The 21,322-nt window shown below is 33.8% G+C and overlaps 3 protein-coding genes across 3 annotated transcripts; all 3 read left to right on the forward strand.

The window, feature by feature from the left end:
- The first annotated feature begins 3,562 nt into the window (after positions 1-3,562).
- Positions 3,563-6,053, forward strand: LOC136989774 (U33-theraphotoxin-Cg1a-like). Its single transcript, XM_067288037.1, has 4 exons — positions 3,563-3,682; positions 5,169-5,304; positions 5,437-5,543; positions 5,620-6,053. Exons 1-4 carry the CDS (start codon positions 3,635-3,637, stop codon positions 5,794-5,796), a joined length of 468 nt encoding a protein of 155 aa, XP_067144138.1. The 5' UTR covers positions 3,563-3,634; the 3' UTR covers positions 5,797-6,053.
- Positions 6,054-7,381: 1,328 nt separating this feature from the next.
- On the forward strand, positions 7,382-11,265 carry LOC136989859 (acyl-CoA Delta(11) desaturase-like). The gene is made up of 5 exons (XM_067288141.1): positions 7,382-7,465; positions 9,697-9,835; positions 10,341-10,471; positions 10,543-10,748; positions 10,830-11,265. The coding sequence occupies exons 1-5, from the start codon at positions 7,382-7,384 to the stop codon at positions 11,263-11,265; spliced, it is 996 nt and encodes a 331-aa protein (XP_067144242.1).
- A 4,714-nt stretch (positions 11,266-15,979) lies between these two features.
- On the forward strand, positions 15,980-16,669 carry LOC136989860 (uncharacterized). The gene has a single exon (XM_067288142.1). The coding sequence runs from the start codon at positions 15,980-15,982 to the stop codon at positions 16,667-16,669; it is 690 nt and encodes a 229-aa protein (XP_067144243.1).
- Positions 16,670-21,322: the final 4,653 nt, after the last annotated feature.

The following is a 21,322-nucleotide window of genomic DNA, read 5'->3' on the forward strand; positions in this document are numbered from 1 at the left end:
TCAAATCCGGGTAAGAGACTGCCATTTTTTTCTTGGAGGATCCGTTCAGGATTTGTCGGGTCTCTCCCTCACCACCGGGCCTCCCCGTTGCGGTGACCTATCGTACGATGAACACAAAACTGGTCCTTCTTTATTTCGATAAGAATGTAGGATTGATTAATGAGATAAGGCAACTCAACACAGGCAATCTGCCAAGGAGAACATTATATGAAAAACTGGCTCCCATTTAGAAGGCCGTATTGTGAAAAAAAACCCTGAAAAATTTCAAAAACAAAACAAAAAAAAGAATGCAAATGCTAATAATGAATAAAATCTTCCAGTCCGATCATACTGGAGATACGGCATACGACCTTCCTGTATCTCCCCACCCCGTCGACCTTTATTTACCAAAATTTAATTGCATCAATATCACTAATGCACAAACCTCCTTGCAAAATTTCAAAAATCCTTGACAAAATGAATAGGAGTTATTAAGCTTCAAAGTGGGTGAACAAAATCGTGCCCTCCCACACGCACTAACATCCATAATACAGATTTTTTTTTTAAAACCGAACTTTTTCTGCATTTCTCGACGTTTCAAGGTCATCTGTTCCAAAAATTTAAAAATAATGGGGATATCATGCTCATATTTACAGAAGAAAGACAATTACATTATATCATTATCTTTTATCTATTTGAATCTTTAACTTTATTAAATCATGGATTAAAGAAAACGAAATATTTCTCGAATGCATGGTGGTTTAATGATAAATTATTGGTTTAAAATATAATTGATAAGCTTATGTAATCATCAATTCCTTGGTAATTTTTAAAATTGATGATTAATGGGAATTCAAAATTGGATTGAAGGGATAACGTTTAGGTTGTGGGTTGGGTCGGAATGTCCCGGTTGTTGGGATTTTCCCGACTTTTTCCGATTGTTATATAGCAACAGGGAAACTTCATTCTATAAACTGTTCATACAATAAAGTATCTTTTACTTTTTTTACATTTTAAATGTATTTCTATCACTGGCAGAGTAAGAAAATAAACCTCTATCTATCACATGTCCTGGAATTGAAGCGTCCCAGTAACCTTCAGGAAGAACTCATTTTGTTTCGGATTTTATCGACAAGTACTTAGCAATCCTAGATAAGGTACACCCCATGACATAGTGTACCTCCCACTAGAACTTTCTATGGAAAACTGGCCTCTAATCAAACACGCGACGACAACCCGTAAGTCAGGTGCGAACCCAGGACCAACTATTACAGCCGATTGAAGAGACAGTGTTTACGTTAAACGACGTTTAACAACAGAACGGTCTATAGACGGTGGCTGGCTGAACCGCGGTTTAAAATGCGTTGCAAAGACGATGAGCGTCTATTTCTGAATGCACTCTAAAGGAACTTCGACAAAACATTGGCTTTTACTTTCTTCGCCATTACTCCCCTGTTTCAGGAGTCTTTCGGCCAATCGGGCTATTCGTTTGTGACGTCAGAAAAGGTCGCCAGCTATATTCCGAAAGCTTCCGGAAATAAAATCTTAAGACCGTCAACAACCATTGTTCGGCAATTAATGACAATCCTTTTCAATTTCGATATTTAATTTCGTCGCCAATACGGTTTAAAATACGAACAAATCCATATTTAGAAAATTTATACCGAATTCGAAATTCGTCTTCGGAATAGATTTTTCAGGGATTATTTCGACATCGTCTCCCTTTGTAACAGTCGAAATGTAATAGTAATAATAAAATATTTAAAATTATTCATTTTTTATTTCTATAAAAAGATTTCGGTAATTATTAAAATTGTCTCGTTTGTTTAACAGAACGTTCTGACCAGATGATCAACTACAATGACTGCAAAATGCATTAACGTTTTATAACCGACACGATACTCGAATTGTAAATAAATGCATCTGATTTAAATTAATTGTAGTTTTAAGTCTTCACCAATTTGAATATCGGAATTGGAATATTTAAAATATTTAATTTTGTTATTTTTGCTCCAAGCAATTAATTAAGGAATAATTTTGTCGATTCGTACCGTTGACGTCATTTATCGAAGGAATGATATCCCACTTTTATCTAAACTTTTCCACCATGAAAACTACCACTCGAATTAAAAAGCCTGTCGAGTGAGTAGGTCAAATAACTTGTTTCTAATCGCTGTCTACATTGTGGCAAGCTCGAAACGCTGTCTCTGCATTGAAATTTTTCTGAATCGCGGTCTACCCGATCTGTAAACCGCCGTCGGCCTCTAAACGTTCTCTCTGCAATCGGCTATGGGAGTTCGGTCGTCGGTTCGCCTCGCCAGGACGGGCTTTCTCCACGTCTGTAACGCCTTAATACGGGCCAGTTACTCTTAAAAAGACCTCCCGGAAGGCATTTTCCCTGGGCAGATCACCCAAGTGTTGCGTTGCCGTAACTTAATAAAACAAAACAATAGTCAATTGAATTTTATCCTAAGTTATTATTAATTAAAAAAATAATAAGTACTGGCAATGATTTGTTTATATCTTTTACTAACGACAATTAAATTATCTTTTTGATTTTATCCAAAATTTAGTTAAGATATAATTATCTTATCATTGAAGTTCCTGCAAAGTAATAAAAATTTTCTTGTTATTTATGCAATAAAAAATAAATTATATTAACTTAATAACTTAAACAAAAATAATGTCGTTAGGTAAGAGGTAAATATTATCCATAAATGCAATCAGTTTCAAATTTGGTTCCTTAATTTTTAATGAACCAGAGTCTTTAATTTTCTGAAAAATGATCCTTGATATATATAGGGCTTCAAAGAAAAGTATTAACACTACGCTAATACATAGAGTGGCCATATTCTTTATAACCCAAACCGGGATAGCTAAATTTAAGATTATTTTTTAAAAAATACTTGTTATTGACTTATAAAAAGGTTCTATTTAAAATCTCATTCTATTTTTGAGCATTAAAAACAGGCGAAATTCGGGACCTGTATCATGGAGATAACAACTTACTTGTATATTAATATTCTTCAATTATAATTTTTTAATAAGACTATAACTAAAAACATTACATTATATTTTAATTTTAAAAGGTAATTTTTCTTCCAATTTTATATGCTAATGATTTTACAAATGTAACGTGGAAACGCGTATTTTTGTTATTAAAACACATTAAAAATTCGCGTATAGGGTAATTATCTAAATTATTTTCTCTATAAATTAATGAAGCAATTTTTCTTTACACTTCTATAAAAATTATTATGAAAGATTCGGGATATTTACGTCTTTTACAACAGTTTACCACTGTTTTGTGTTGTTTTTATCCAGGTAACCTTAACTATAGCCTATATTATAACATATATTTATTAGCAGATTTTTTTATAATTAAAATAGAATTTTAAAATTAATTTGCTTCGATTGTATTAATTTGCAGCGTAAAAATTAAATACATCGATGCAAACAATTATATTAACTCTTTATCTACAAAACAGCTTGTTGCAGCGCCATAACTTATCAAGGTATCAACGTCAAAATGCCGATATCATTCTTAATTTCGTAATATATTTGAACAGACGATGATAATTAATTGATAAAAGAGAATATTTATTTCGTCGGAAACTGAACTTCATAACATTCGCTTCTAAAACAAGAAATAAGGATGAAATACCTGTGCGTTGCTGTCCTTCTCGTTGTTAGTCTGTATGAGGTAACCTATTCATTTTAAATTAATTAACATTGGCTGGTTCTAAGTTGTGACTAGTAAATAACCAAACCAAGCAGCTAAGCATGCGATTAGTTTGCTTACTTAGCTGCTTTCTACCCAAAAATACACATTAATTTTGCTTCAATTCTGGTAATTTTGATTTATAAATATTTTTTATGCCTCAAAGTATAAGGAAAACTCCTTCTATAAACGATTCATGGCCGATTATGGCTCTCCAGGATTCGATTCTGGATCCTCCAGAGAAGTAGGCTAACTCGGATTATTCGTAGATTTCTTATATTATTCCATGGAAAATTATATTTAAAACTTTTAAAAATTTCACATCAACTCAAAGTGTGTAAGAAAATATTCCATATTAAAATATATAAGCCAATAATAATAATAATAAACTAAAACTAATGGTAGCTAGAAGGCATTTTTACAGAATAAGAAGACAAAATTATTGTTTCCCCCTCAAATTTACATATTTAAGCAGGGAACAGCATTAAATGATGGGGCTTTTGCTGTGTGATTTCGTGTTCCTGTGGTAAAAACACAAATCGACTTAATATATGATGACTCTAATTTATTTACATATCTCTTCTAACTACATAATATTTATATGTTACTAGCAGAAAGACCAGGGTAAAAAAGAAGCAAATTTTTAATAGGATTTGTAATTGGTGATTATCATCACATAAGAAATGTCTAAATAATTTAATATTTCTGTAAAATCGCCTATCGTATATTTAAATATATATATACATATATATAATAAAAAGCAACTATCTGAATAAACAGAATCACATTACGGTGACCGTTTCACACACAAGAAGCTTCAACTATTTCCGATCCTTCTTTGTAGATTTCTAGAAGGATGAAGTAGTTGCTTCACCTGATATGCACATTTCTCTACAATGTGCATATCCGGTGAGGCAGCTACTATGCCATCTTTTTAGAAATGGAAACAGGGAAGCATCACTGTATATTGGTAATTTTAATTAATAACTAATCAGAAGTGCCATTTTAGTCATTTTAAATCAAGCCATTCTGGTAAAAAGTTACGTCTATTAGATTCCTTTCAATCCTGTAGATAGTTTCCCTTTAATTTCTACAGGGAACAAACATATACATATTCAGAAATATATATCTTTATTAAATATAAATACATTAAAATTTAGTTTAAATTTTTCTACATTGAATTTTGAAATAATCGTAGAGCTTGTTTGTATAATATATACAGGGAATTTTGACCGATTTATATAGGTATTCCGGAAAATATATGCGTCAAATTGGATTGATAAGTTAAAGAAACGCAACACTTACTGGCCCCTATTCAGGTGTTAATTATGTAGAGAGAAATTAGTAATTTTTTCCTTCACCAAAATCGCTTTTATTCGGATTTTAGCTCACAACTCTGTTCTGCAACCGGCTTTGTACTTTCCGGTTTTCTAGAATCCATCTAATTAATTAATTTTACACTTTTTAGGTGGCAGAGGGTTATGCAATGAAGCATTGCAAGTCATCAGATGATTGTTCTGCTAAGCAATGCTGTGTTCGATTAACTCCTGATGTGCCTTACATATCATTCAAGTTGAACAAATGCAAAGCTCTTCGTGGGGAAGGTGAGTTTAATGAATTTAGTTTCATATATTAATGACTATAGGTTTAATGAACTTAGATTTAAAAAAAATAACCATAAGCTCCTATGTTAATAAATTAATACTTAAATATATTTTTATTCTCATTTATATTAGGAAAAGTATGCAATCCCAATGCTGATGATGATGGTGTGTATATGTTCCAATGTCCTTGCCAAGAGGGATTAGAATGTGTTGAAGAAACTAAAGAATCTTCCTCAAGTGTATGCAACTAAATTCATAGCAATATTGTTTCTGATTAAACCTTATAAAATATATCTTACATTTGTTTATTTTTAGGAATCTTCTTCATCTTCCTCATCTTCATCATCGTCTTCATCGTCCTCTGAAGAGACAGAATATAGATGTCGTGCTCCTGCTACTGAAGCACCAGCCGGGGAAACTGAAGCTCCTAAAGGCGGAGAAGGTGAAAATGAAGCATCTCATGAAGAACAACCAGAAGTTAACGCTGTATAAAATATAAAATAAATAAAATTCATTTAAAATGTAAAAATTTTAACGTAAATTTTAAAATAAATTTTAAATTTACATAATAAATAATAAAACGCATATGAATTTATAATTTGTGATAAATATTGGTAGTGAGGGATGAGGCCCGACCTATCTGGGACAGACCACTATCCATTCTGGGTTAAAAAACATTTTTAAAAAATTAAAATGTGGGCCTAATGCTAGATCATCATTACTTTTGACTATAAGTCATTACTGTTTTGTATCCAGATACTAAATTGTACCTTGTACCTGTATATAGATACAGTTTCTGTGTGTATCTTGGATACCGAAGATACACAGATGCTGTCACCGCTTAGTTTTCCTACTAATCTAGGTTAAAAATAAAATAAATTTATCAAAAATTACAAGAGTACAGTCAAACCTGTTTTTGTGCGGGAGATAGGGACCGCATAAAAGAAAATGCATTAAAAAAAATCGCGCGAAACTTTACGAGTGGCTATAAAAAATAGTTTTCGCAACACAATTAAAAAAATATTTTTTTATGCGGTGAATAGGGGCCGCATAAAAAAGTCTCACGTAGAAAATAACTCGAAACCGTACGAAATAACTAGGAATTGCTTTTTTAACTCCTTGGGCCTTTTTCTGCAACGCCTAATGGGGAAAAAATCCTCTAAGAATTTTAATTTTTATATTAATTAATTATTTCCACTTAAATACGAATCAAACATTAAAAAGTTAAAAATAATCGTTAAATAATGATTTTATTTGATAAATATAGCTGCAGGAAGTGTTATTTCATTTAACAAGGCGTGAAATTTCACACCTGCAGTCTAAAGCTGGAGGGGAGCTAACTTACCGCATCTGTTCAAATATAACATAATATTTATGGTTTTTATGCTATTAAAATAAGAGAGGACCGAAATAAACGTATGAGAAAAAAATTTTACTGAATAAAAAATGAAAAAACCTGCTGATGTCATAGAAAACAACCAATAGAGTTTTTAAAAATTTTACAGGAGTCAATTATGTTCCAATTTGATTGAAATTTTCATATACCACACAAAAAAAATCGCACAAAACAAATCGCACAGAAAAAGACCGCACAAAAACAGGTTTGACTGTATTTGATATTTCTGTATTTTTTGGATATGTTTTCGTAGCAACATTATTTCAATAAGCTACTCTACTGTAATATGTCCATTATTTGGATTGAATTCCTTTCCACCGCACAGAGTTGTTTTTACATGTCCAGCCTATTTAGCCTGACTTTTTAAAACTTTCTGTCTTAGGCATTGAGAGGATCTATTCATAGGTTTCACCAGACCCACAATATGAGATTGGGTGATAAGGGATGGACTCGACATATCCAGAACAGACCACACACGAGCAATTATGCGATTGTCACCAAGGTCTAAACAAAACCTGACTAGATGTTAATCAGATGTATGTACATATAAAAAATGTAAGTGAATTGGTTTATCGATGTTTTTGTGTGTGTTTGACACACAAAAGTTTCTATAACGTAATTTTCTGATCTCTAATTATTCAGAAAACTAGTTTAAATAAAAATCTTTGAGCAAGAATAGAAATGAAAGACAGCGAAGAGAGATTCACCAATCCAAGCTCTAGAATTGAAGTTAAGATGAACGACGAGATTTCGTTTAAAATTGGAGTAAAAGAAAACAATGCCCTTCTTAAAAATTAGCGAGGTGTCACTGGAAAGTGACAACAAATATTCTATTTGTCATAGCTAAAACACAAGCTAGATTCGTCCTCCGAAGTTCCGACATTCCTGCAACTAAATCAACCTACGTCGTATACCCTCTACCTTCTATTACATACTAAGATTTTCTTGTAAATACAACTACAAATAGCTGCATCTATTACAAATATATTTACTGTAATTATGATATTTTTTGGAAAGTCCACGCTTCGTCTAGCAACAAACACATCTCGGAAATATAACAATATTGTCAATTATTTCTAACAAAAGATTTCATTTTCTGTATAATTTACATCGGTGTCTTCTTATGTATATAAACCAACGCATTTTTGTTTAGTGTAATCGTTAATTGTGGCGTACTTATGGGGAATGATGTAGGTATTGGATTCTCGAAGGCTTCAGGAATAAAATTCAAATAAAAAAGATACGTCTTAAACAAATCTGAAATTACATTTTATTAATGAATAATTCAATATCAACAATAATTATTTCATTTCTTATTATAATAAAAATAAATGCTTACTATGGGCCTACTAAATGACAGTGAGTGTTCTAGATTTTGATTTTCTATCTAACTTTGGTCTCGTGATTAAGAAAGGATGGACGACAGTGAGAATCTATAGATCTAAAATTGAAAATTACAGCCCAATAAAGCCTTCTATAGTTTCTTTCAAATATCAGTTACTAACTCCCGAAGCCCTCTAAAATGGTTGCCGGAATTGCACTCATCACTAAATAATGTTTATTCAACATGTAAGTAACTCTCAAACTATTGAAAAATGTCTAAGAATTACACATTAAATAATATTTCTGTTTATAAAAACTGAATATGGAATAAATTACATTAAAAATCTTCAAAGTCTTGTTATAAAATTAAATACTCATTTAAGGCCGGATCTTTTATTCATATTAGTGTCTTTCTGTCTTTTAAATGTTCATTTGATTCAAGAAAGAGAAAATACAAAAGGGGCCTTTTTTAATCTTAAATAAAAGCCATTTCGTTCCAAAAAGGAAGTAATTTTCTTATTTATATTCTCGTTATAATAAATCATTATTTATCTTTTAAATTTTTTTATTTCTCCTTTTAAAACAAGAAATTTATCCTTTTCTAAATGAATATTGAAGTTTCCTCTTTCTAATCCAAAAAGTCTCGGTACTTATCTAATATATTATATTTATTTTTCTATTTACTGTATGATTGTTCTTTACATTGTTCTTTACAAATTAGAATTAAATTAAATTTAAATTTATTTATAATTATTATATATAATAAGAGATGGCGGTCTGGCTGCTCGTCTTCTGCCAAATTGCTTACTAATTGTTTAGACTTAAAATAGCCCAATAAAAGAGTTCGCTGTTTGTTTGATATTTAAAGTAATTATAGGGATAATTGTATTTATAATGTAAATGTTTATTAACTGATTGTACCTCATTTAATTAACTTAATTACAATAACAGTTTCAATAAATACAGTAGAATCCGTTTATTGTAATTACTTCGAGAATCGCCTAAACTGATAACATCTAAGCGGGATAAATAAATTATTTCGACTTTAATTAGAGAAAATTTTGGTTTCATTGTAACTGCTGCTAAAATAATTTAAAAATTCATTATCAGCGACAACATTGATGGAATCCACAATGAAGGCGACCGGGTAATAAAAAACAGGACCCGACATATCCGGGAGGACCTCCATAAAGAATTTCTGGAGTTCTTTGCTTCAAGAATAGATTCCGGATCCCTAAGAGGTAGTCTGACGTCTTAACTGCCTCGGCCATCCCGGCCTATCCGAACTCTGATTACAAAGTATTTTAACTTGTTTGTTTTGGGGCTCAGTAACTTTGAAAACATTATCCGTGATTACAATAAGCCTATAATAACAGGCTTATTATAAAAATAATGCAGATATAAAACTGAAGGTTTTCCTAACAAGAACAAGATAAATCAGTTTCTATGAAATGCATCTAATTTAAAAATAAATGGAAAATAATTATTTAATATTATGAGAATATAATAAAGAAAATTACTTCCTTTCGTTCGTGACGAAATGACTTTTATTCAAGATAAATATCGAACATTTTCTTTTCACTTTCCTCTATCTAATGGATATTTAAATATATATATAAGGCAGATGACTTCGTATGTAATGATATTTTAAATATAACTAATTCAATTTGCAGAAAATGGAAAGTAAAACACTCTCGACTAAGACAGAAATTGTTTGGAGGAGCGTCTTAGTTATACTTTATCTTCATCTTGCAGCAATTTTTGGATTATACTTTGCATCGTTCAAAGCAAAATGGCAAACAAACGCCTTTAGTAAGTCTGATTTTCACATTACTCGTATTTTCCTTTCTCATCCCTTTGCTTTCTTCCTTTCTTCAGCCTAAACCCTTGATTAAGCTCAATCCCTGGTAATAATTATTTACTCGAATTCTTCTTATGCTATAAAATTTTCTTATTTTTCGATTAAATCCAGTGGCGAAGCTACCATAGATGCAAACTATGCAACTGCATAAGTCAATTGGGGGCCCATTTTGTCAGGAAGGGTGCAAAAATCTGAGGAACAAAGTATACAATCACACGTTAAAGTACAAAATATTGGAAATGAGTAATATCGGTATTCAGAAGGATCTCGAAGAAACCAGAAATTCACAAGAAGATCTTTATTGCCTCCTTTGCATAGGGACCCAAACATTGAAGCTCCACTGATGATTAAATTTGAAAAATTTATTATGTTTATAATTTATATATGATACTATGAAAATGTATTTGTAATATTGTATCTTTGTTATTACTAAAACATTCAAATTTGGGTGTTTAGATATTGCTTTTGCCTTTTGTGCGGGTCTTGGTATAACAGCAGGAGCACATAGATTGTGGTGTCATAAATCATATAAAGCAAAACTACCGCTGCGCATTCTTCTAGCAATTTTCAATTGTATGGCAATGCAGGTAAACTAACTTCTTTTTAATTTAATTACCAATTTAATTATTAATTTGAATAAGTTTTATTCTTTTGATAGACTAGCATTTACGAATGGTGTAGAGATCATCGAATGCATCATAGATTTTCAGAAACCGATGCTGATCCTCATAATGCGTCTAGAGGATTCTTCTTCTCTCACGTAGGATGGTTGATGGTGAGAAAACACCCTGAAGTAATAAAAAAAGGAGAGAACGTCTACTTTGGTGATATCCTATCCGATCCCGTTGTAAGAATTCAGAAAAGGTGTGTAGATTGTGTGAGTGTTTATATGGATTCGGAAGTATTGTTTAGCAGTTCTTTATACGCAATATATTTCTATTACAGGTTTTACATCCCGTTAGCTTTCTTACTGGGTTTTGTAATTCCAATCTGCGTGCCCATCCTGTGTTGGCAAGAAGCATTTCTAAGCTCCTATCATGTCTGTATGTTGCGATACGTAATTTTACTGAACTCCACCTGGTTTGTAAATAGTTTAGCTCATCATTATGGTCAGAGACCTTATAACAAGCGCATAAATCCCAGAGAAAATTTATTAGTATCCTTGCTGGCTATCGGTGAAGGTTTTCATAATTATCATCACACTTTTCCATGGGATTATGCTACTAGTGAGTTGGGTTGGTTTTTCAACTTCAGCACATTCTTCATCGATATGATGGCCGCTGTAGGTTTGGCATTCGACCTGAAGACCGTATCTGAAGATCAAATTCAAGAAGTAAAAGAAATGTCACAAAAAGATTCAACAAATGTTTCCAATCAGTAAAGTTTTGTGCTTAATATTCGAAATATTGTTTGTTATAATAACTGTTTAAATAAATATTAATTTAGGGAATATATATAATAAATTAATCCAATTCTTAGAAATCATAATTAGTTTAATACGATTAGCGTACTAAAATGAATTCTATAACTGAATTATTTACAAATTAAAAATGATATAGGATTATTTAAATAAATACATAAATAATATATACAGCAATATTGTTAACGCTTTAAATACACTAGAATAACGTAATATTGTACAAAGTATTCTTAAAACAAAGTACAATAAAATCTATAGGCCTATACTGTAGCAATCATTTTCAAATTCTATAGTTAACATTTATCAACCAATATTGTATATTTAAATATAGTCTGTCCTCTTTCTCGTCTCATCACTCTTTTCGACGTTTTTCAGCCTCGACTTTTGATTAGGCTCTATAAACCCCCTAATAATAACAATAATACATATAACATATTGTGAGTTAAAGTAAATTTGGAATAATACTTGATAATTTGTATTCTTTTAATATTTATAATTAAGTTTATTAAATATTCCCAAAACTGCATGAATTTTTATGTTAATGCTAGAAGACAAAATTACACTGTTTAATATTAACAATAATTAGAAAACCTTGGCATAAAAAACGATTATGTATTGTTCAAAATGTATAAAAATAAACAAAGAAATTTTTAATTAAATATTTAATTCGTCCTCCGATTGTTTCTTCTAATTTAATATTTTATATATTAGTACACTGGCCACAACCCAAGCTGCAAGAAGACATTTTTTTTTAAAAAGAATAATAATGATTACAATAGTGTAATTATAGAAACGTATAACAGTATTAAACAATGACGTCGTCGAGAGATCTATCCAAAAATTAGCCACAACCTCCTTATAAATGAAGATGTAGAAATTAATCTTATAATATAATCGAGATGGGCTGATAATAATTAATAAATCATCCAACACCTAATGCTGAGACCTGTTTATTTAACAGACATTAACGTTTTCAATGCAATACGTTCGAATTTCCGTTGCATCTGAAGATGGCCCATCATATTGGGTTAAAAACGTTAATGTCTGTTAAATAAACAGATCTCAGCATTAGGTGTTGGATGATTTATTAAATATTTCAAAGAGCTGAGTTTGATATTTGGTTAGCTGATGATAATAATGATAATAAGCGCATACACAGTTAAGGTACGTCAAGAGAATGTACACTAAGAAGGGATTTTTCGAAATTCATCCCGCGGGAGAGAGGGAGAGGATTAAGGTTTATCCTAAAAAACTCAACTTCTACTGTACTATTTTAGATGCGATTTTTTATTTTTAACTGCGCTTTGGTAGGGTATGCCATAAGAATGCACATTAAGAAGGGGTTTTTGGAAATTCAACTCTCTCAGGGAAAAGAAGGAAAGAGTTAGTTTTAGTCAGTATAAAGTGTAAATAATAAAGAAGGAAAGTAAATAGTGGCACATATAGTATACATTTTGGCAATTAATAAATATTTTAATCATTTCCATTGTTCGGGTAACCCAAAAACAATAAATCCAAAATAAACGAATTTGAACGAATATTTGAATTCGTTCCAAATTCGAAATATAATGTTTTAAACAAATTTTAAGTAATCATTTTATTCAAGTAAAGTTGTCATAGTTCTTGCATCCGGTGAAAACGGGTAAAATCGGCTATAATATAATAATCTTAATCTTCGCTACCGTTACTTTCTACCCGAGCAACGCGGGGCTCATCTGCTAGTAACAACATATTTCCTTTGATACATATTGCAAACAGTGATATTCAATAACTTATTTAAATTTTAAATGTTAATTGAGTATGAGGAAACTCGTGACAAGTCTAAAGCAGTAAGCAAGTGTTGCAAGAGGATTCTAAAATGGTTTCATATAACAACGATTGCGATTTGCGATGCGATAAAAAAAGCGAGTTACATTTTCGAGAGAAAAGCAACGATAAAATGCTACTACAAATATCACTCTGATAAGCTATAAACCTATCACAACGCTTGTAAGTTGCTACAAGTAAAACTACTAAACAAACAACATGGCGGGTCGTCCGAGACCACGACAAAATAATTCTGAAATTAATTTTTCTTTCCCTTCTAACATCTTGTCACAAATTGTTGGTCGCAATCATAAATCTACACCATTAAAATCGAGATTATTTTACACTATTTCACGAGAATGAGGCTACGTTTACATGCATCCAGAAGTAGGAATGAATCATCTCGGTAATTGGCTGCAGATGTCACATGACTGAGGTCACTGGCTCTCTCACCTGTAGAAGCACTTAATTGCATTACTCGTATATATTGTATATCCTAAATAAAAACTTCTAGATGGAAAAAGAGGCAGTTACGTCAAAATCATATAACATCTGAAACCAGACTATCACTAAAACTGTTGTGGGCAGCTGTCCTAAATGTGTCTGACCCGGCCGCCTCTATTGTGGGCCTGGCCGAACTCATAATTAGCATGATTAAACCCAAACCCTCTTAGTACTCATAGGGCAAAAAGTGTAAAAAATAATAAACAAAAAGTGGAAGAGACTTCCCTAAATTAACAGGATCGAAACCTAACGTGTTAGCAAATTACGTGTCTGTTTCTAAATAGTACTGTATGCGTAATTGGATAATACCACTGTATAAGTAACAACGCCGCACATATAATGTACTGTACTTCGTACCGACCGTTATCTTTGACCTGCTATTTTTATTTTAAAATAATAATCTGTTATTTTTTTCGAAATAATAGTTGAACAGGTTGAAAAAATAGGGAGTGTTAAATAAATAATAACCAATAACTAACGTCTTTTTTTCGGGTTTTCTTCAAGTGTATAAAACCTAAGTAGGACCAGATTCCAAAAAGTTTCCAGGTGGCACCCCTCCTTAGCAGATTGCCTGTGTTGAACTCAGGAGAGCCAGTACATTTGGGCATATGCTCCTTTTTTGTAGGGTTGCCCTTTTCTTAATCCCCAAGAGGTCTAAAGTTTCATTTTATTTTTATTATAGAAAACTTTTTTTTGATAACTAAAAATATAGATAAATAAAATAAAAATGTTTATCAATTTAACCGAAAATTTGTTATAGCGGGTCGTGATTGTTCGGTCGAGTGCCGAGGTACCACTGTGTTTGATTAACGCGATTTTGTTGTACGCGGAGAGCATCGAGAGATTGATTAATTGCGTTAATTAATCAAAGGTTATCTGTATATATATTAGTGATGGGACAATTAATCGGAATCGAGTAACTCTCATCACGATTTCCGATTCTTAAAACGATTCTTTCACATTTACTAAGAAAATTTGTTTCAGTCAAAGATTAAAAATAGTTTTTAATTACGATATTAACAATCAAGTATTGGTATACTGGAAACTTTTATGTCGACAAAGCAGAGAGTATGTGACGTCTCATACACGAGGTGATGTCTGTCATGGCGGACTTTCTGTCGTGTAGTCCAGGGATGGAGAACCTTTTTGAGCACGCATATAGTAAGCATTACTTAGCTTTAAAGGTGTTTATGAATGCTAAAATTTTACTTCTAATAACGATATTTAAATAAATTAAAGAAATATGCTTTAATTAGAATAAATATAAAGAAGCCGATTGAAAAAAAATCCCGCGAGTTGCTTAACTTTCCCGGCAACAGTTGGTGGCACCATCTGTTATATTTTATTTAAAAACTTTTTATTTTTTTAAACTCTCCGCCCTGTGGGCACTAAGAGGGCCTCTTTTAGCAAGCCCATTATACGTTCGGCCAGGCCCAAAATGGGCGGCCGGGTAGACATAACTGGACGAACCACTCCCGAAAATTTCCTGGGAATTTTGCGACACGTCCGGATTCGATCCCGGGACCCCCAGAACAGTAGGCTGCAGTGGCGTGCCGTGACATTTGATGATAGGGAAGCTGTGTTTCCGTAAGATGCCGACTTCCAGGGGCAATCAGTTAATTGCGCGTCAGTGATGGCCTAGGGCAGGGATGGCGAACCTTTTTGAGTCCGCGTGCCATATTGTAAGCATACTTAGCTTTAAAGATGTTAATGTGTGCCAACATCTTAGACTTCAAATAATGGTATTTAAAGAAATTAAACGAATACGCTTTAATCCTTACTTCCTCAGCAGAATTACCAACAATAATACTCAAACACCTAATTACTTGCTGAGCTTACTGATATCTTTAATTTCTAACGTTTTCAACCTAATTGGTATACTGAAACTCGTTTTTTTGATAGAGCATAATCCAGGGTTGGCGGCGCATGTTGAGGACTTAAATGAACTTGCGGATTTGATGTGCTATCAATCATTTTTTGGATTTGATGGGGTGACATACAAGCAAAAGAAAGGTGTCCCGATGGGAAGTCCCATGTCGGGACTCCTATGCGAGTTAGTAGTACGTCAACTAGAAAAAGATATCCTAAGATCATTTGAGGAGGACATTGTAATGTACAAGAGGTATCTGGATGACGTATTGATAATTTGGAAGGATGAACGAAAGATTGGAGATTTTTTAATTGCTATGAATGACAATCCGCATGGGTTAAAACTAAAAATGGAGCAAAAAAGCCGTACGCAGCTCCATTTTCTGGACATAAATATAAGGTTTAAAAGGGGCGGTATACAAACTTCAGTGTATTTAAAACCCACGCTTGCGCCCCTATATATACCGGCTGGTCTAATGATCCGTTCAAATATAAGATGGCAGCGTTTAAAGCGCTTATTAAAAGGGCGTACGTATATTGCACCGATGTACGAGATCAAATTAAGGAGATTGACAGAAGTAAAAAAGTGGCAAAGCAGTTAGGTTATAAAGTGAACGTAATAGAAGGATTGCTTAAGAGTTACAAACAGCATAGACACAGAGGATTTAATAGAGAGGATCGGATCAGCAAGTTCACGTACGACAGAAAAATGGAAGGAGTGATAGAAGAGTTATGTAGATATAAAGGCACAAAAATGATTTATAAAAGAGCACCAAGCATATACAGATTACTTAGAAATGATAAGGACGCAATGAGAATGCAGGATAAGGCGGGAGTTTATAAGATTACATTTGAGAATGAGCAATTAGAGGTAACAAAAGAATATGTTGGAGTAACTAGACGTAATTTGGCAACACGTATAAAAGAACACAAATATGATGTTAAAAAAGGGCACAATAACACCATTTTGGCGATCATGGGACAAAAGGAAGGAGCGAACGTAAAATGGGATGAAGCGAGAATAGTAAAGGCAGTCCATTCCCCGACGATTGCATTAGGGATGGAAAAAGTAGAAATATATAAGAGTAAGGTGGAAAACAAATGTTTAAATGCAAAAGACGCAAATAATCTTTCAACAGCATGGAAATACGTAATAGAAAAAGAAATGGGATTAAAAAACCCGTAGAAAGGACATGGCAGCTTTAACTAGTTTAATCTACTTTTGATACAATATTTATTTATTTATTTATTTATTTTATGTTTGTTAATTAGTAATGTTTTTAATGTGTTTGTAGTTGGTTTAATCTGTTATTATTTAAACCGTTAAAAAATTTTTAAAGATTCGAAACGTTTTAAATGTCGCGAGCATTCGAAGGCTATATATTCGAATGTGAAAATGGAATAAATTTTTTCCTGAGGATGACCTATAAAAATTAGGTTGAAAACGTTAGAAATTAAAGATATCAGTAAGCTCAGCAAGTAATTAGGTGTTTGAGTATTATTGTTGAATACGCTTTAATTCGAATAAATGTAAAAAATCTAATTGAAAAAAAAAGATGATCAGGTGATAAACAGAAAGGATGATTGAAAAACACAGAAATCATATGATACATTACGTGCCACTTTGGGCACGCGTGCCATAGGTTCGCCATCCCTGGCCTAGAGTCCATTCGTACGTGCGTGGTGGCGGAAGAGACGTATCTGACAAAAACCGACAAAAAAGAAACATAAAATAAACATATACTATGTACAAAATAGTTTGCTTAAGGACAATCAGCCGTTCGGACATCCTGGGCGTCGATGTGGTTTTTCGATGGCCGATCGAAGGTGGCCCCGGGACAGTGGCGTTGACAAGTCTGTAGGGCACGGGGAGACTTATCTGTTGGCGTCGGGGACATGGTCTAAGTCCGAAGTGGCACGGGTTACAGGTTGGCACAATAGACGAGAAATTGTTTGTTTTGCGCGTCGACACACGGCGTTTTGGTTATTCGGAACGTTAACCGAGTGCCAGGTGTCCTCGATTGGTCAGAGATTATATCAACCTCCGTTCTTTCTTTCGTCTATTTTGATTGGTCGTTCTTCCTCAATTACGCTTCCCGAGTGGTCGGTCCCTGGTTACTAAACGTAACGAGACTCTTACCTGGAGCGGGAGAAAAGTCAAAATCGAAGACGAATTCGATCTTCCACCGATCATAGGACGACTTCCTTCCGCGGTTTATGGTTTCTGCCTGGCAGTTTGATATAAACCAATGGTTCTCAAACTTTTTCGATCCACCGCCCCCTTTGTTCCATAAAGTTATACTCAACGCCCCCTAACCCATCGGATACCCCAACTTTTGCCTTTGGTCACCGTTCAGTACCCTACCTCCAGCACCCCCTAGATTTACTCACCGCCCACAGGGGGGCGGTATCGCCCACTTTGAGAACCCCTGATATAAACAATGGGTGTCCGACTACAAATGACTTTTACCTATGCTTTTAAACTAATAAATTTTTCTCTAAATTAACCGTTTTTTCGCGTCTTTCGTGACGGGTCAGACCTGTCCGGTACATGACGTTTCCATAAAACTTTTAAGCAAATACTGGAAATGACAAAAATAAACAATTTATGTATTTTAGTTCTAAAATACAAATAATACATACATAATACAAATTGATACGATACAAACAATGATAGAAAAACTTGTTTTTTTAATTTTTTATAAACTAATTCCATTTGACGATTTTTTCCGCAAAGTCGTTAATTACTTTATCATAAAAGTCGCTGGTCGTCGACTCCATCGACGTATTTAAAAGCTCTTTTTCTATCGAAAGGAACGCTAGCGACCACAATTTTTCCTCCGACCGAGTGTTCCTGGCCAATGTATGAATTCTCTCCCTGGTCAAAAAACTGCGCTCAACAGACCCGCTGGTAGATGGTACTATAAAAATTTATGATATTAAATCGTATAATTATTTTAGTACGTCTTTGTTCGGATCGACATTAATTATAACACTTTTTATGTCTAAGAGTTACTTGTCAATTCTAGTCCGGACACGAATATAAATATTGCGATTCGCTAAGTAATTTAGATAAATCAAAAAATTTCCCATAAAATTTACTTAATTTAAAGAATTAAAACACGCTTGGAAAAATTGTTTTTCATAATATTAAAATTATTAACATCTAAAAGTGATAAAAAATTCTAAAGATTTTTAGTCGATGTAATTACAGTATAATTAAAAGAAAATTATAATCAAATATAACTTTGCAAGAAAACGTACATAAAAATAACATTGAATACTCTTTACTTTTTAAATCTTAGACAATTCACTTAGTTAGATAGCTTCCTACCCAGTGGTTAAGGCAGTGGTTTCCAACCTTTTTGTACCTGAGCCCCCCTTTAAAAAAAAAAAATTCTTGCGCCCCCTTAATTTTTCTAACAATCTAATTTCATAAATACTCAAAGCGCGCTCGGCTCCAAACGCGAAAGCGAGATGTTCTCGTTCCAGCAAGAGTATGGATGGATGTTTTAGCATTTGTACCCGAAAAATTCGCGGCGAGGATTGTGGATTACGTATACCTATTTTGCTGATTTATTTTTTTGACACCTATTCGACTTTTTTGGTTTGTATTCGAAAATGATATTTTGGAAACAGCTGCATGCCCCCCTTGCAACAGTCTCGGGCCCCCTAGGGGGGCGCGCCCCACAGGTTGGAAACCACTGGGTTAAGGGATAGAATCGTTGGAAACGTTACACGTGTGTAGCTTCCACCAGCTAAACCGGGCGAGGTTGGTGCTCTGTAAAGCGCATGCGCCAATGCCCTCTGGCTGCTTTACACCATTCAGTTATTCTCGCCGTAAAAGCTGTCTTGTAAGCGCTTCCATTCCGCCACTGATATTCGAATATACAATAGCAATCTTATCGTTTTTTCACATGTAGTATAGAAATTTGTAATAAGATACATAATGCGGTTATAATAAAATATTAATTTTAATTAATTCAAAGTACTGTACGTTAAAATATAAAAATTTATATTTTAGAAAATACAAGGGAAGGTCATTGGAAGGTGGAAGCAGCACTTCCACCGCTTCCAACGACGGCACGCCACTGGTAGGCTGCTACCTTGACCGCTCGTCCATCCGGCCGCCTAGTTCTTTGGGTAAAAGGGAATAAGCAGTAATTTCTTTGGGAGTAGTGTTGCAACATTAATTTTTTTCTGAAATAAGACTACAAATTTGTTTTGTAGTACACGATAAAAGTATACTTAACCACACATAAATGAACTAAACTAAGCTAAACTTTAGTGCAGTGTTTTTCAACCTTTTTCATTGGGTGGCACCCGATTTAAAAATAAAAAATCGTGACACCCTTGACCAGTGGCAAATCTAGAATCTAAATAAGGGGAGGCTAATGGGCCAGATGAACCTTTTGCGAAAACAAATATTACGAGCAACGCTGGGGTGGGGTCCGGGGAGGGAGTCCCCGAGAAGAAAAATTTTAAAAATTGACAGTTTGAAGTAGCATTTTAATGCAAAAAAAAGCGTTTCTACGTGTTCAAAATCAAAATTTAAGTCCATTGAATTTTGTCGAATTACCTACATGTAAAATAATAGTCTCGCTATTACTTTTTAAATCTACTTTTATTATCGGCCCTAAACTTTGCGACATCCCAATCGTGGCGCCGTGGTACCCCGGTTGAAAAACACTGCTTTAGTGCATTCAAAAAAATCGGAATCAGAAATTTTGGTATCGCCCATCACTAGTATGTATCTGTATGTTTTTATATACTGTATTGGCCCGAATTTTACGCGATGTTTTTACGATGCCCTTTTTTCATTGCTTGTGCCCTCCTTTTTTATAATCTGCGAGGTTGCATTGACTTTTTCCATCAGTCCATGTGTGGCGTCCCGGCTAAAAACCACTACCTTCAGGGCCGTGCCGTGCTATGATACAGAGGCAGCCGCATCAGGCGGAACGTTAGGGAACGGCATTTCGAAGACTTGCATCATACCGAGAAATTCTACCGCACGGCCCTGACACCCTTATCCCATGAAACCAAATCTTCAGTTATTGCCGTGTTATAGGATAAAGTCTGGAATTCCGGATTTATACATCAGATACATGCCAGACCTACAAACGATTTTTATTCAATTAGATCACCATCTTGACAATATGAATTTTGGAATTTAAGTAAAAATATCAAAATGGCAGGGCGGTGAGGGTGACTGTTTACAACTCTGGGACACCCAAGATCGAATTCCGGACGGATCGAAAGTTCCAGAACTTTTCGGGGGTAGTCTGTCCGGATTGGCCGGATCAGTCTGCTCTATTGTGGACCTGGCTGAACCCATAAAGGAATTGAGAGTGCCATAGAGTAGAAAGGGTTACCCGACTTCTCTATGTAAAACGAAAAGTTAATTTAATACACGACTGAAATTGCAATAGGCACCAATTTGGTTCATGTGTTGTTCAAAAATAATGGTGGCTAATAGATGGTAGAACGGAGTCGTGGATAATAAGACACGTTGCCCAAGACCCACTTAACGCATTTAAAGATGTAAAAAAAAATACGACGACGTCAGTGGCGTAGCTAGGGTTCTCCGGACCCAGTGCGGAACCAGATTTGTGGGCCCCAAAAAGATTTTTCGGGTCTTTTTTCCTGATTTTGGGGCCCCTATAAGCCTGTCGCTTTTCAGGGGCCCGGTGCGGACCGCACCCCCTAGCTACGCCACTGGACGACGTAACAAGGATTTAAATAGATATTTATTGAACCAAGTGAAAACGCAACGAAATGTATTATACAAAAAAAATGACAAAATATTGTATGATTTTTAAAAAACTTTCATATTACGCCT

Source organism: Centruroides vittatus, unplaced genomic scaffold, assembly GCF_030686945.1.
Source record: "Centruroides vittatus isolate TY-2023 unplaced genomic scaffold, ASM3068694v2 scaffold_769, whole genome shotgun sequence".
NCBI lineage: Eukaryota > Metazoa > Arthropoda > Arachnida > Scorpiones > Buthidae > Centruroides > Centruroides vittatus.